This window comes from Danio aesculapii, chromosome 20, assembly GCF_903798145.1.
Source record: "Danio aesculapii chromosome 20, fDanAes4.1, whole genome shotgun sequence".
NCBI classification, from domain to species: Eukaryota; Metazoa; Chordata; class Actinopteri; order Cypriniformes; family Danionidae; genus Danio; species Danio aesculapii.
Window position 1 is genome coordinate 1,737,845 of NC_079454.1, and position 12,653 is coordinate 1,750,497.

A 12,653-nucleotide genomic window follows, 5' to 3' on the forward strand; every position below is an offset into this window, starting at 1 on the left:
ATGTCGTGAATATACCCCTGTAATGTGTACTGCAGTCCTTTTTAGTCTGGCTTTCTCACCTGTTCACCAAATATGACATTATATCCCTGGCAATGTCTGACACCAGCGCAGACACATTGTAAAAGCCGTGCCAGGCACGAAAGCTTGACAGGCGTAGCAACAGTAACTAAGGAGGGCGGGGCTTAGCGAAGGGTGAATTGATGTGGATTGACGAAAGGACTCAGTAAACGGCCCATAAATATCTGCGTATTTGTTTTGGTCTGGGTAAAACGCTCTATATAAAGTTTAACACGCAAACACATGCTCACCTACCGGTGAATGCAGTGACGGGGCTGGAGGTTTGCTCTTGCGTGCGAGCCGTTCCTTCAATTGTGCATGGTTGATCTTTATTTTCATGCACAATCTACGTCAGCGCTGCCGTTTGTTGAGCTCATAATCATTTCACTTTGAACAGATTGAATTGTGATCAGGGGATTTTAAGGTGTGGTGTTTTTGGACAGGGTGATCCCGAAACAGGTTCAGCAGTCGATGTTAGATAGACAAAGCAGTTTTACAGACTAGAAACAACAACACTAATCCTCTCGAAAACATCTGCATGCTTTATTTGTTTCATATGTTCAGAAATAAAGATCAAGGCATGGGCGTTATGGTTGTACACTTTCTTTATGATGGCCACGTCACACAATCACACCACCATGGGAAGATTCCACTTGTTTATGTAAATATGTTGTAAATCATTTGTATATCGATGCTGTCGTTGGACGCAGAATCAGCATTATTGCTTAAAGGCGAGCTATTATGCAGAAATCACTTTTATAAATGGTTTAAACACAGTTGTGTGGCAGCAGTGTGTGAGTATAACCAGCTGCTAATGGTAAAAATGTATTAAATAATTAGCTGTAATCATACGAAGCTCCTAGAACACTTTTGTGCGCAGTAAACACTGTGAATATGACTGTTCACCAGTGTCTTCTCTCCTGTATCAGGTCAGGGTGTGCATTTACTTTAAGCAGTACAATGCCATTAGAGTCCACAGTGTTGTATTATCCGTAGTAAACACACACTCTTATCCGATACAGAAAATATAGGCAAAAAATAGGGTTTTAAAGGTTTTTTGGTGCACAAAAGGGTTCTTGGAGCTTCGTATGAGTACAGTTGAACCACTGAAAATACACAGGGCTCTATTTTAATGATCTAAATGCAAAGTCCAAAGGACATGGCGCAGAAACACTAAGGGCCTTATCATACACCCGGCGCAATAAGGCGCAAGACTGTGTTTGGTGCGATGTTGTGACAATCACCAGCGATCTAATCCTTACAGATCGCTGGTAAACTCACAGATCGCTGGAGAACTACAAAAGAACCAGCAAAAGAACTACAAGCTCCAGTCATGCAACACACACACACACCTGCTCCAAGTCTCCATTGATTAGACTCGCACAGCTGAAGCTGCTCATGGACTGATTACTGGACTATTTCTACACCACACAAACACAGAGAAGTTGCTGAGTCTTGTCCTACTGAACTGTGAACATTACAATGCGTTTTTCTTGCCTTGCTTTTCCGTGTTAGACCTTTGCTTTGTTTGTTTACGTTGTCTGCTGCCTGCCTTTTAACAATCTGCCTGTTTACTGACCATGACTCTGGATTGCCTGTTTACATCTGTTTGCCCCTGTGTTGACTGTTGCTTGCCAGACTATTCTTAATAAACCTGCATTTGGATCCGCACCCTGTTGTCAGCGTCACTTCACATTACAGACATGTTGCTATTTTCAGACCAGTGCAATCCTAATTTTCCACGGTGTTTAATCAGCAAATCCATTTGCACCACTTTGTGGACTCATGGGTGTGCTGGTCTATAAAGGAGGTGTGTTAAAGTTCATTGTTGGAGCGTTGCTATTTTGAGAAACTGAAATAGACCCACCATTGACCAACTGAAAGCTACTCTTCCAGTATGTAGTGATGCACACACCTAACAGGTGGACAAATCTAAAAGAAAGAATTATAAAAACTAATACAAATATTTATATAATAAATAATGACAATAATAATAAAAATTACAGCTTTTTCCAGACGCTACGACACATTTCTCAACACTTAGGTCACTTTTGCAACACTCTTCACACAATTCTCCTGACTGAGTTTCAGCTTGGCAGAGCAGTTCATTTCACATTCATAATGCACTACAACTACCACAACACTTTATTCAGCTCTCAAATAAACTCTTCCAGAACACTAGTAAAGGTCGACAGCCCACACACTTGATCACCCACAAAACAATGAGCTAAACACATTAACAACATGCAGCATTACACAGTGTTTTCCTATGTAAAACAAGCACACGTCTCTGTTTATAACTGCAGTATATGTTAGTGGAGTGAATCAGACGTGATGCAGAACTCCTCAATATTTTATCTCCTTTATTTATTTGTTTTTTTTGCACTGAGTAATTCCAAAATACAAGAATTGGTGTCCACACCATCCACTGATACAGATACAATAGTAATGCTGATCTGGCTGGGTAAACTGCATGTTTAGATGTGAAATATGCTTCAGTTTATTATTGCTTATTTATGATGTTATTGTGTTGAACAGTTGTGAAGACAGTATGTGAGCACGTGTTAAATGTCCTGTACGTACACAGAGGTTTGGCAGCTGTTGTGTCTGAGTGAGAAAAGAATTGATCAGATTTGAGAGATGCAGTCATTGAATGGATTTTGTGCCAAAACCATGAGAATCGATCCTCAGTTTAGCCCACACAGACTTCTGTTGGGCTCACTGTGTCAAGAGATTTGCAGAAGTGACCCAAGTATTGAGAAATGTGTCCTAGCGTCTGTAAAAAACTGTAAACAAATGTAAATTGTGATCAGTGAACTGGCTGCATCAGAGCCGGATTCCACCAAAGCCTCCTCAGGTGAAGAAGTCATGGATGAGGTAGCAGTTTTTATACTTATGTAGACAATAATACATTTTAATTTGTCATATCTAAAGATATGCGTGTACTGCTGCACATCCCTGTGTGTGTGTTAAGCAATGAGAATGTACCTGCAAAGGAGCATAGCACAGATGCACTCTTTAAATAACAAAGAAAACCCCTGCACCATTGACTTTAGAGCAGCTTTGAGTTGGTCAGTGGTCTATTTCAGTTGCCTCAAAATAGCAACATGACAACAATGCGCCTTAACACACATCCTTTTCAGATCAGCAAGCACATTTGTGCACAAATAGGAGCAGATGCATTTGCTATTTAAACACTGTGGCACAAAAAAAACGTGAGAATGAAACCTGCATCAGACTGAATATAGCAATAAAACACCTGGGTCGCACAGGGCGCCGCATTGAGCTGGGTGTTTGGAAGGGCTATAAGCAACCCAGGCTCATTCTGAGAACGTAGTCCCGGGGACGTTTCTGGAGACCGCGAAATAAGTAGCCGGGGGTACGTACGGCTGCATTTAATTTTTTTAAGCGAACGCTGCGGGGCGGTGTGACGCCGTTCCCTTCGGCGCTTGCCGGCCGGCCAGCCGGCCGCTCGCCTCCGTGTGGAGGGCTTTCCCGCTGCAGCCAGTTTGTCCGGTTAGCTCTTCGTGTACTCTGGCGGACTCGAGGCGCAGAGAGGGGCTGACCACGACGACGACGACGACCGGGTTCGAGTCCCGGGAAGAGCGGTTCCAGAAATTAGGTAAGAAAACAAAAACAAAACCAAAAAATGAAGCGAACAAGTTCATCACAGGGCGAGAATGTGGTTAAAATCCGAAAACGTGGTAAAAATCGGACGAGGGCTTTTCTTTTTCTGGACCGCTTTTGTGAATTGTCGTTGGTTGGGTTTAGGGACGGAGGAGGGTGGGTCAGCCGATTGGCCGGTCGTACAGTCAATCATTCTGTCATCCAGGCAGACAGGCGGAAGGTCGTTCGACAGCGGCCTCTAGCGGGTTTACGCGAGAACGGCGCGGGAAAAAGCGCGCACAGCGGCCTCTCGCGGATTCGTGAAAACAAAAACTGCAAAAATACGTACCTCCCGGGACGTATTTCACGGTCTCTAGAAACGTCCCCGGGACTACGTTCTCAGAATGAGCCTGGGTTGGCTATAAGACTTTGAACAATCCTGGATCACTGCTGTCTATGGAGGATGAGGGAACTCTCAGATATTTTTATCTAATATATCATCGCTTTTGTCTGAAGATAAAGAAATGGCTCAAGGATTTGGAGCGACATGAGGGAGAGTAATTAATGACATATTTATCATTTTTGGGTGAACTAACCCCTTATGTTTTTCAACAACAACAACAACAAAGTGGAAAAGTTAAAGCTCCCCAAAGCTCAAAGTGCTTGAACGCAGGAGTGATTCAGGAGCAGCAGCATCAGCACAGCTCTTTCCTGAGATTGAAAACAAGTGCATAACAGCATTGTTGTTGAGATGTAGAAATGTCTCGGGTGTATGGAGGTCTCAGAGGGCCACTTTATGAGTCACGGCACTGAGCATTGTTGCTGCGTTGCTTGCTTGTTCATTGAGTCCTGTTTACATTAGTTAAGTCACAGGGATTCTAGTGTTTTAATGACCTCAAGGTCATACTCAGATATCTGTTTGGAGTTATGTTGTTACTAGCAAACTAAAAAGATCAACTACTCTCTCTCTCTCTCTCTGTCTCTCTCTCTCAGTCTCTAAATGTCTTATCTTATTTTTTCCGCCACTGTTGGCAATGCAGAACAATAGTCATATTGTGTGAGAGCTGGGTGAAGGGTGAAAGGTATTGAAGTTTGGCTAATATGAGTTGAGAGCTGTTGACTGGGCTTTGGCTCATTATTTGAGGTCATATTCTAGTTAAATATTTAGCTTCAAGCTGTCGTTCATTGTTGTACTTAACATTTAACCAGTTAAACTCCAGTGCTATTTTGGGATTTCCGTCTGGATTTTGCCTACCCAAATTTAAAAGCTTCCCAAATCCACATGCAGAGGTGTAAATGCAAAAATTTACTATCATTTTAAAGAAAACCCTTTGAATTTTCATAAAACACTGTTGAAAGTGTTGAAAATACCTGTATATGTCGTCTGTGTTATAATAAACACCTAAAAAAGAGGCGCTTTCTGTATTTTTTTGTTATCAACTCAAATTTAAAAGTGGACCTTTCAGGTTCTGTGTGCTCTAGCTTGCTGTAATTAATGTTGCTGGTTCCTGCACATGTCTGTAATCATAGGAAAAAAGAAAAATGTGTCTACCGTAATCTATGCAAAAGTTATTGTATTCCAACTGATGAGTGGTGCTATACAAGCCACAGGGATCGATCATTGTTTTCATATTTCACTATTCTTTTGTTTGATCAAACATAATTCACTGTGTTTGGACCACGTCAGACATATAAAAGGATTACTTATGCACATCACACCAATAACAGAGGAGAAATGGCCCTGAAGCGCACAGCGTAAGGTAAGAGATGACAGCTGTCTGTGCTATCTGGAGCTGCTTATTGATCATAAATGTATTGTTTTCACTTCTGAGCCATGGAAACACCAAGAATCATTCGACAACCGTTTGACATGTGAATATAATTCAGTAAAAAGAATGCTAGAACCGTATGAGCACCGGCAAGAGCTTTCATTTGAGCTATACTTGTACATGTGTCATATATGAACCATATGAAAATGAGCTAATGTTCAATACCCAGCTCGGGTGTCCAAAATACTGTGTGTTTAAGTGTAAATAACTTTTGTGCAGTAGAATAAAAACCAAAGTGATGCATATGTGCATAAAATATAGCTTCTAGACTTTCAAACAAAACCACTTAAGAGGGTCTGGTGCAATGCTAGCCCTTTAAATCTTAAAGCGAAAGTCGATGACGTCCGCGGAGTTTAAATGGTTAATAAGAGTTGTCATATTTAAGTGTAAAAACCTTTGAATATATTTAGCAATAGAGCTATCAGATCAAGTCATTTAGATGTGAAACAGGTTTAAAAATGGCAGATTTGAAAGTTAGCTTCTCTTTAACATGTTAGAGGTGAATCAATTAGGAAACCTAACCATGAGGAAAGCTAATCAGGGTAATGCTGCTAATAAAAAAATGAGAGATCATTTAAAAAAACTCTCTTTGGAATTTTTGGAACAAAGTGCTAATGGTCTAATCAGATTCAATTCATTATGCTAAGCTAAGCTAAAAGTGAACCCGGCTGAACAAGAAATTAGCTGAATGTATTAAAAAAGGGGTTCAAGTTTGTACAGTATAATGAATTAAAAAAGAAGTGAAGTGTTCCTTTAAAGAAACAAATCTCTGTTAACATGTGAACTTTCAATCATGCAGTTATTAAAACAAAATCTGCACCGACTTGACCGCAGCATATCATTGAACTGGAACGTTAAACTGAGATTCACAGTGACGCGATATGGATACTGCATATACTATTATCACCGTAACCATAAGTTTTCAAAAATATATCAAATAAATGAAAATATTAAGAAAATCAGCTTTAAAGTTGTCTAATCAAAAATTGAGTTGTGATATATTTACAGCAGGAGCTTTTAAATGATCTTCATGAAACATTATCTCGACTTATAATTCAAATGATTTTAGCATTAAAGAGAAATAAATAATTTTGACCCACATGGTGCGTGCTTGTGTGTTCATGTGGGTGAGCGTTTGAAATCTTGGTGAAATCTTTTTCACTCAAAATCAAGGCATTTGCAGGGTGAATTGTAAATCCCAGTATGTGTATGTTTGTATGTGCGCTCAAACACTGCAGATGCTAAATCGATTGCCTCACTCGCTCTCTTCATGCGTATTGATTAATCAGATTACTCTGTTTCTGGCTTCCATTTGCACTTGCACACTCAAATGTGTGTCTGCAGAATGCATTTAAAAGGATAGATCAGCCACAAATCATCATTTACTCACTATTTACTATCTTCAAGTGTTTCTATAGTAGGAAAAACTAAATATATGATGGTCAATGGTTACAGGTTTTCAGCTTTCTTCAAAATATCTTCTTTAGTGTTCAACAGAAGAAACTCAGAAAGGTTTGAAACCACTTGAGGGAGAGAAAATAGTGAGTACATGTTCATTTTTGGTGTGAACTAGCCCTTTAAATCTGCTGTGTTTATGTTTTATGCAGATAATTAATCACTATGTTGAAAAGAGCAGAACACATGGTGGATTTGATTTATGATCAGCCGTATTGAAAGCCACAATATGAGAAAGAGTGGAGGCAGCTCTAGCAAATATCTCAGTCATAATGACGGGACATCAAACTTAAAGGCACAGTTCACCCAAAATGAACATTCACTCTCACTCGGGTGGTTCTCAGCTGTTTTTGAGTCCTTCTGTCGAACACAAAACAAGATATTTAGAAGAATGCTGGGGAAAAAGCAGCTGCTGATATCTAAAGTAGGAACAAAAATACTATCCGTGCTGAAAAATCCAGCTTAAACTAGCCTAGGCTGGTTGGCTGGTTTTAGCTGGTTGACCAGCCTGGTTTTAGAGGGGTTTTGGCCATTTCCAGGCTGATTTCCAGCCATTTCCAGCCTGGTCTTAGCTAGTCAGGCTGGAAAATGACCAGCTAAAACCACCTTGACCAGCCTGGTTTAAGCTGGACATAGCTGGTTTTGGCTAGGCTCCCAGCCTGGCTAGGCTGGTCAAGGTGGTTTTAGCTGGTCATCTCCCAGCCTGACCAGCTAAGACCAGGCTGGAAATGGCTGAAAACCCGCCTGGAAATGGCCAAAAACCCCTCTAAAACCAGGCTGGTCGACCAGCTTAAACCATCCAACCAGCCTAGGCTGGTTTAAGCTGTTTTTTTCAGTAGGGATGTTCAGTATTTGTTCTCTTTTGTTCAACAGAAGAATGAAACCTAAACAGGTTAGGAGCAACTGAAGGCTGAGTAAAGTATTTTCTTGGGTGCATTATGGCTTTAAGGATGTTTTGAACCTTATTTATACCTGAATTTATGAAATGGAGGAACTATGATGTCAATCCAGAAGCGAGTTAGCATTAGCATGTTAGCACTTCTGCTTCTATTCAGATTCACTGGGTTTATTTAATGCAATTTGGTTTAAATCGCTGTGGTAAACGCAAACTCAAGATACTTTTATGTTATTCTATGGTACAAAACACACCAGTTACATCCTCCTTATGACTTTTATAAGATGTTAGTTTTCTTTAAAAATACGATTGTTAAAACATTGTACCGATCAGGAACTCCTCGCACTTATTTTATACATAATATAGCATGGATTCAAATTCATAGGACAAGTCCTTATCATGGACCATGTTTCCCAAAATAAACTTGACAGGTTATCAGGAGCATGGTGGGGGTGACATAGAAGCTGAGTGACCTTGGTGTAGTTCTTTTACAGCTCAAAGCTAGCTTTTTTGTGCCTGTATTTCAGATCCAAATGTCATGAAAATTATCTTTATGGTCAAAACGTGCAGTATAATGAAGTATGCTCTCTGCAGTAATTGATAAGCACATTGTATGGAGATTTTATTGAGGGAACCAGTGTGATGCTAACAGCTGATTAGCCTACAAAATAAAGTCATAGTCCCTGCAGTCTATTAGTATTATTAATTCATTCAGTCATTTTCTTTTCAGCTTAGTCCCTTTATTAATCTGGGGTCGCCACAGCGGAATGAACCGCCAGCTTATCCAGCATATGTTTTACACAGCGAATGCCCTTCCAGCTGTAACCCAGTTCTGGGAAACATCCATAAACACTCATTCACACACATACACTACGGACAATATAGCTAACCCAATTCACCTATGCCACATGTTTTTGGACTGTCTGGGAAACCGGAGCACCTGGAAGAAACCCACGCGAACATGGGGAGAACATGCAAACTCCACACAGAAATGCCAACTGACCCAGCAGAGACTCAAACCAGTGACCTTCTTGCTGTGAGGCAATTGTCCAACCCACTTGGCCACCGTGATATATATTATGCACCTGATAAGTATTATGCAGTTGTAATTGGATTGCTAAGACTGATGTTATTATCAGGTACAAACAGGGTGAGAATTGATAATACAAGTGTCTGTTTAAAGGGGACCTATTATAGCGTAAAATAAGTCGACGTAAAATAAATAAATAGAGTGTGTAGTGAAGTTTCAGCTCAAAACACCACACAAATAATGTTTCATAACTCTCTGAAACTGACCCTTTTAGACTTATAATTGTGGTGTTTTGGTGACTGTCGCTTTAAATGCAAATGAGATTGGGCTCTTTTCAAAAGAGGGCGGAGCTACAAATGCCTGTGTGTCAGCATAGTGGCAGATTTAAAACTCTAATGGCGGATGGCTGGAACTCACTCAGGGCTGTCAATGCTATTGAGGGAGGGATCACCACTAGTGGGCGGGGCTTTTCCACTTGTACAAAGGGAGAATGTCAATCAAAGTGTTTCTGCAGACTGTTTCTATCAAGTGTGATTATAAACAATACAATTAATTAACGTTTACCATTATATTCGCACACTGCTGCCACACAACTGTGTGTAAACCCCTTATAAAAGTGATTTTTGCATAACAGTTTCGCCTTTAACAAATGAGCAGGTGATGAGCAGAATGATCAAGTGTTTGTCTTTCTGCAGTTGCTAAGAGAGCTGAAGCATCCAAACGTCATCGCGCTGCAGAAAGTGTTTCTGTCTCACAGTGACCGCAAAGTCTGGCTCCTGTTTGACTACGCCGAGCATGATCTGTGGGTGAGTTTATACTTTAATCATCACAATGTTGCACTTGTATGTTCATATTTTAACCCTGTGCTTTGTATTTGAGTTAAAAAAAAATTATTTACAGTGTGGAAAATAAGTATTGGACACGTCATGGTTTTTCCTGGGAAAAATATTACTAAATGAGCTGTTGACATGGAATTGAAGCAGATTTTGGTAAAAACCCAGACAGTACAAACAATATAAAAATATAACAACACAAATAAATCTGAAAAATGAGTTCTAGTCGGTGCCAAAAGCCTTGTGGTTAGTGCGCCGACACATGGCACCAAGGTGTTCACGGCGACCCGAGTTCGATTCCCAGCTCGAGGTCCTTTGCCGATCCTTCCCCTATCTCTGCTCCCCATACTTTCCTGTCTCTAAATCTCCACTGTCCTATCACAATAAAGGTGAAAACCCCTAAAAATTATATATATATATATATATATATATATATATATATATATATATATAAAAACGTTGTGTGTAATAACACTGGAATGGCAGAGGGAGAACTTGCTGAACTACTGTGCTTAATACTTTATATAAAAGGCGTTTTGGTGCTGCAGCTTAAAGCCGCCTCTCATATGGAGAATGAAGTCACATGCATTGTTCATGTGTGAGTTTCTCACAGACTTCAACAGAGTGCAAAATCTTGATGGTTCTGTCGGTCTCGTCTATCAAATCTGACCTTTATTCTGTATTTTCTATTGGATTGAAGTCAGGTGATTGGCTTGGCCGTTCTACAGCCTGATTTTCTTTCTCTGTACGCATCTGAGATTTCCTCGACTGTGTTTTGGATCAATTGGCCCTATCATACACCCGGCGCAATATGGCGCAAGATGTGTTTGGCGCGATTTGTTGCTATTTTCAGACCAACGCAACACTAATTTTCCTGTTTTGTGTCACGTTGTTTAAATAGCAAATCCATTTCTGCCGCTTTGTGGACTCATGGGTGTTCTGGTCTAGAAAGGAGGTGTGTTAAGGCGCATTGTTGGTGCATGCTATTTTCATTAATTCTTTAATTTTCTTTTTGACTTAGTCCCTTTGTTAATCAGGGATCGCCACAGCGGAATGAACTGCCAACTGAAGCACTGGGGTGGGGATTTATGAGACATCTGCATCATCATATGGGGCATAAGAACAGGATGTGTGTTTGGATATAACTTTGTTATTACTGTTCATTTATTCCTTTGCTGGAAATCCTTGCATTTAACAAAGGAAATTAAATATGTAGGCTAATGGATGTGTTCAGTGAAGTGAGTTTCCACCATTTCCTTACTCCACCAAAGTAAAGGAGTAAAGAGTAAATGTAAAGTAAAGAGGCTGAATGGAGAGGCTCGTTCTTTATCCTCGTGCTGCAGATGCTCTGTTTAACTGTTTTCTCGCTAGTAAAGCGTTCAGTTTTTACACTTACAAAGTCCACCATGTAAATGGCAAATGCACCATGGCACGACACAACTGACTCTTATAGGGAATTTGAGATGAGACTCTGATTGGTTTAATACACACGGCTCAAAACACACTCAGAACTCATTAAGAGAATAAGCACAACCCTGTTAGACCATGTGCCGTGGTGCAGACCATATTTCTCCGTCCTTACAAGAGCAAAAGTGGATTCAGACACACTCTTAATGCTTTTGCACCACATGCTTTAGACTCTACGCTTAGATAAGTAAAATAGAGCCCCTCGTCTTGTTGAAATGTCCACCCTGGTTTCATCTTTATCCTCCTGCTAATGTAGATGTTGGACTGAAGCAGCTGATATTCACTTACACTGAGGAAGGGCAGATGGTTGCTGAGGAACTACTGACAGATTTCAGTTGCTGTCTGGGCTTTCCCTGCCAAACTACACCTTCCTTTCTTCATGTGTTCAACACTTTTTTTTCTGTGTCATTTCATTTTATTATGCATAAATTAATTTTAGACGAATTACTTTTTTTTTTTTGGTCGTTATCAACATCCAGGGAAAATTTCAAGTAACAGCAGCTTTAGAAATATGTTTTCTGAGAAAAATGGCGAAGTGTTCAATACTTATTTCCCCCGCTGTATTTAATTTCAGGTTTATTTGACAGGGATGATGCACGTTAATAAAACAGAAATGTACAATGTGCCAGAATGAGTTGCTTTGCTTCTTCGGTTCCTGGACTGATGGTAAAATAGTCATCCTAAAAAAAAACAATAAATCAATACATAATGAATACAAACAACAAAATATTTGTAAAATTTACTTCATGGCTAAAAAATGAACAAATCCACCAAAAAATTAGGACTGAACGTCTCACCCAAACACATGTGCATCTGTCAGACAAAATGACTAGTAAATATAAATAAGCAGGCTAGGCTTCTGCCAGTGTCAAGTTTTGCTTTTATAATGATATACAGGATGCTATTATCACGATATTGAGCTAAGCTGCAAAAAAGGTACTTTAACAGGTCTAATAACCAAAAATAATGAGTGTATTGCTTTATTGTATATACATGTTCAGAGTAAGTTAATGTTTTATCCAATTTAAATTGCAAAAGGAAGATATATACAGTGGGTAACACTTTACAATACAGTCTCGTTTGTAAATGTTAGTTAATGCATTAAAATCATCAATGAGAAAAAGTCAAGTTAATGAAAGCACACACACTTGATTTTATTAGTTATTATTACCTGTCTGGAATACTGGATTCTGATTGGTCAGTCTTGACATTCCCAGATCTGTTATTTCCAGACAACAACTGCTGAATAACACAGACTCATCCAGGAACTCAGAAACACCTTAAGCATCAGTGAATACGTTTACATCCATATATACGTACATCCACACTCGTACTGTATGTATCTGCTTGTCACACTGCGGTTTTTAACTGTTTGTCACCATCTTGTGTCAGAATAATGTGCAGGTTAGTGTATACTCATACAGCTGTTTTCATTTCTGTCAGCTTTGCATTTAATTAAAGAATTAATTAAATATTACAGC

At 39.7% G+C, this 12,653-nt stretch overlaps 1 protein-coding gene across 2 annotated transcripts in view; it reads left to right on the forward strand.

The window, feature by feature from the left end:
- The window catches only part of cdk19 (cyclin dependent kinase 19), a 92,091-nt gene that overhangs the window by 23,002 nt on the left and 56,436 nt on the right, over positions 1–12,653 (forward strand). For both annotated transcript variants that reach the window (XM_056480955.1, XM_056480956.1), the window contains exon 3: positions 9,568–9,678. In XM_056480955.1, coding sequence (XP_056336930.1) covers positions 9,568–9,678 — 111 coding nt within the window. The remainder of the gene's footprint in view (positions 1–9,567; positions 9,679–12,653) is intronic.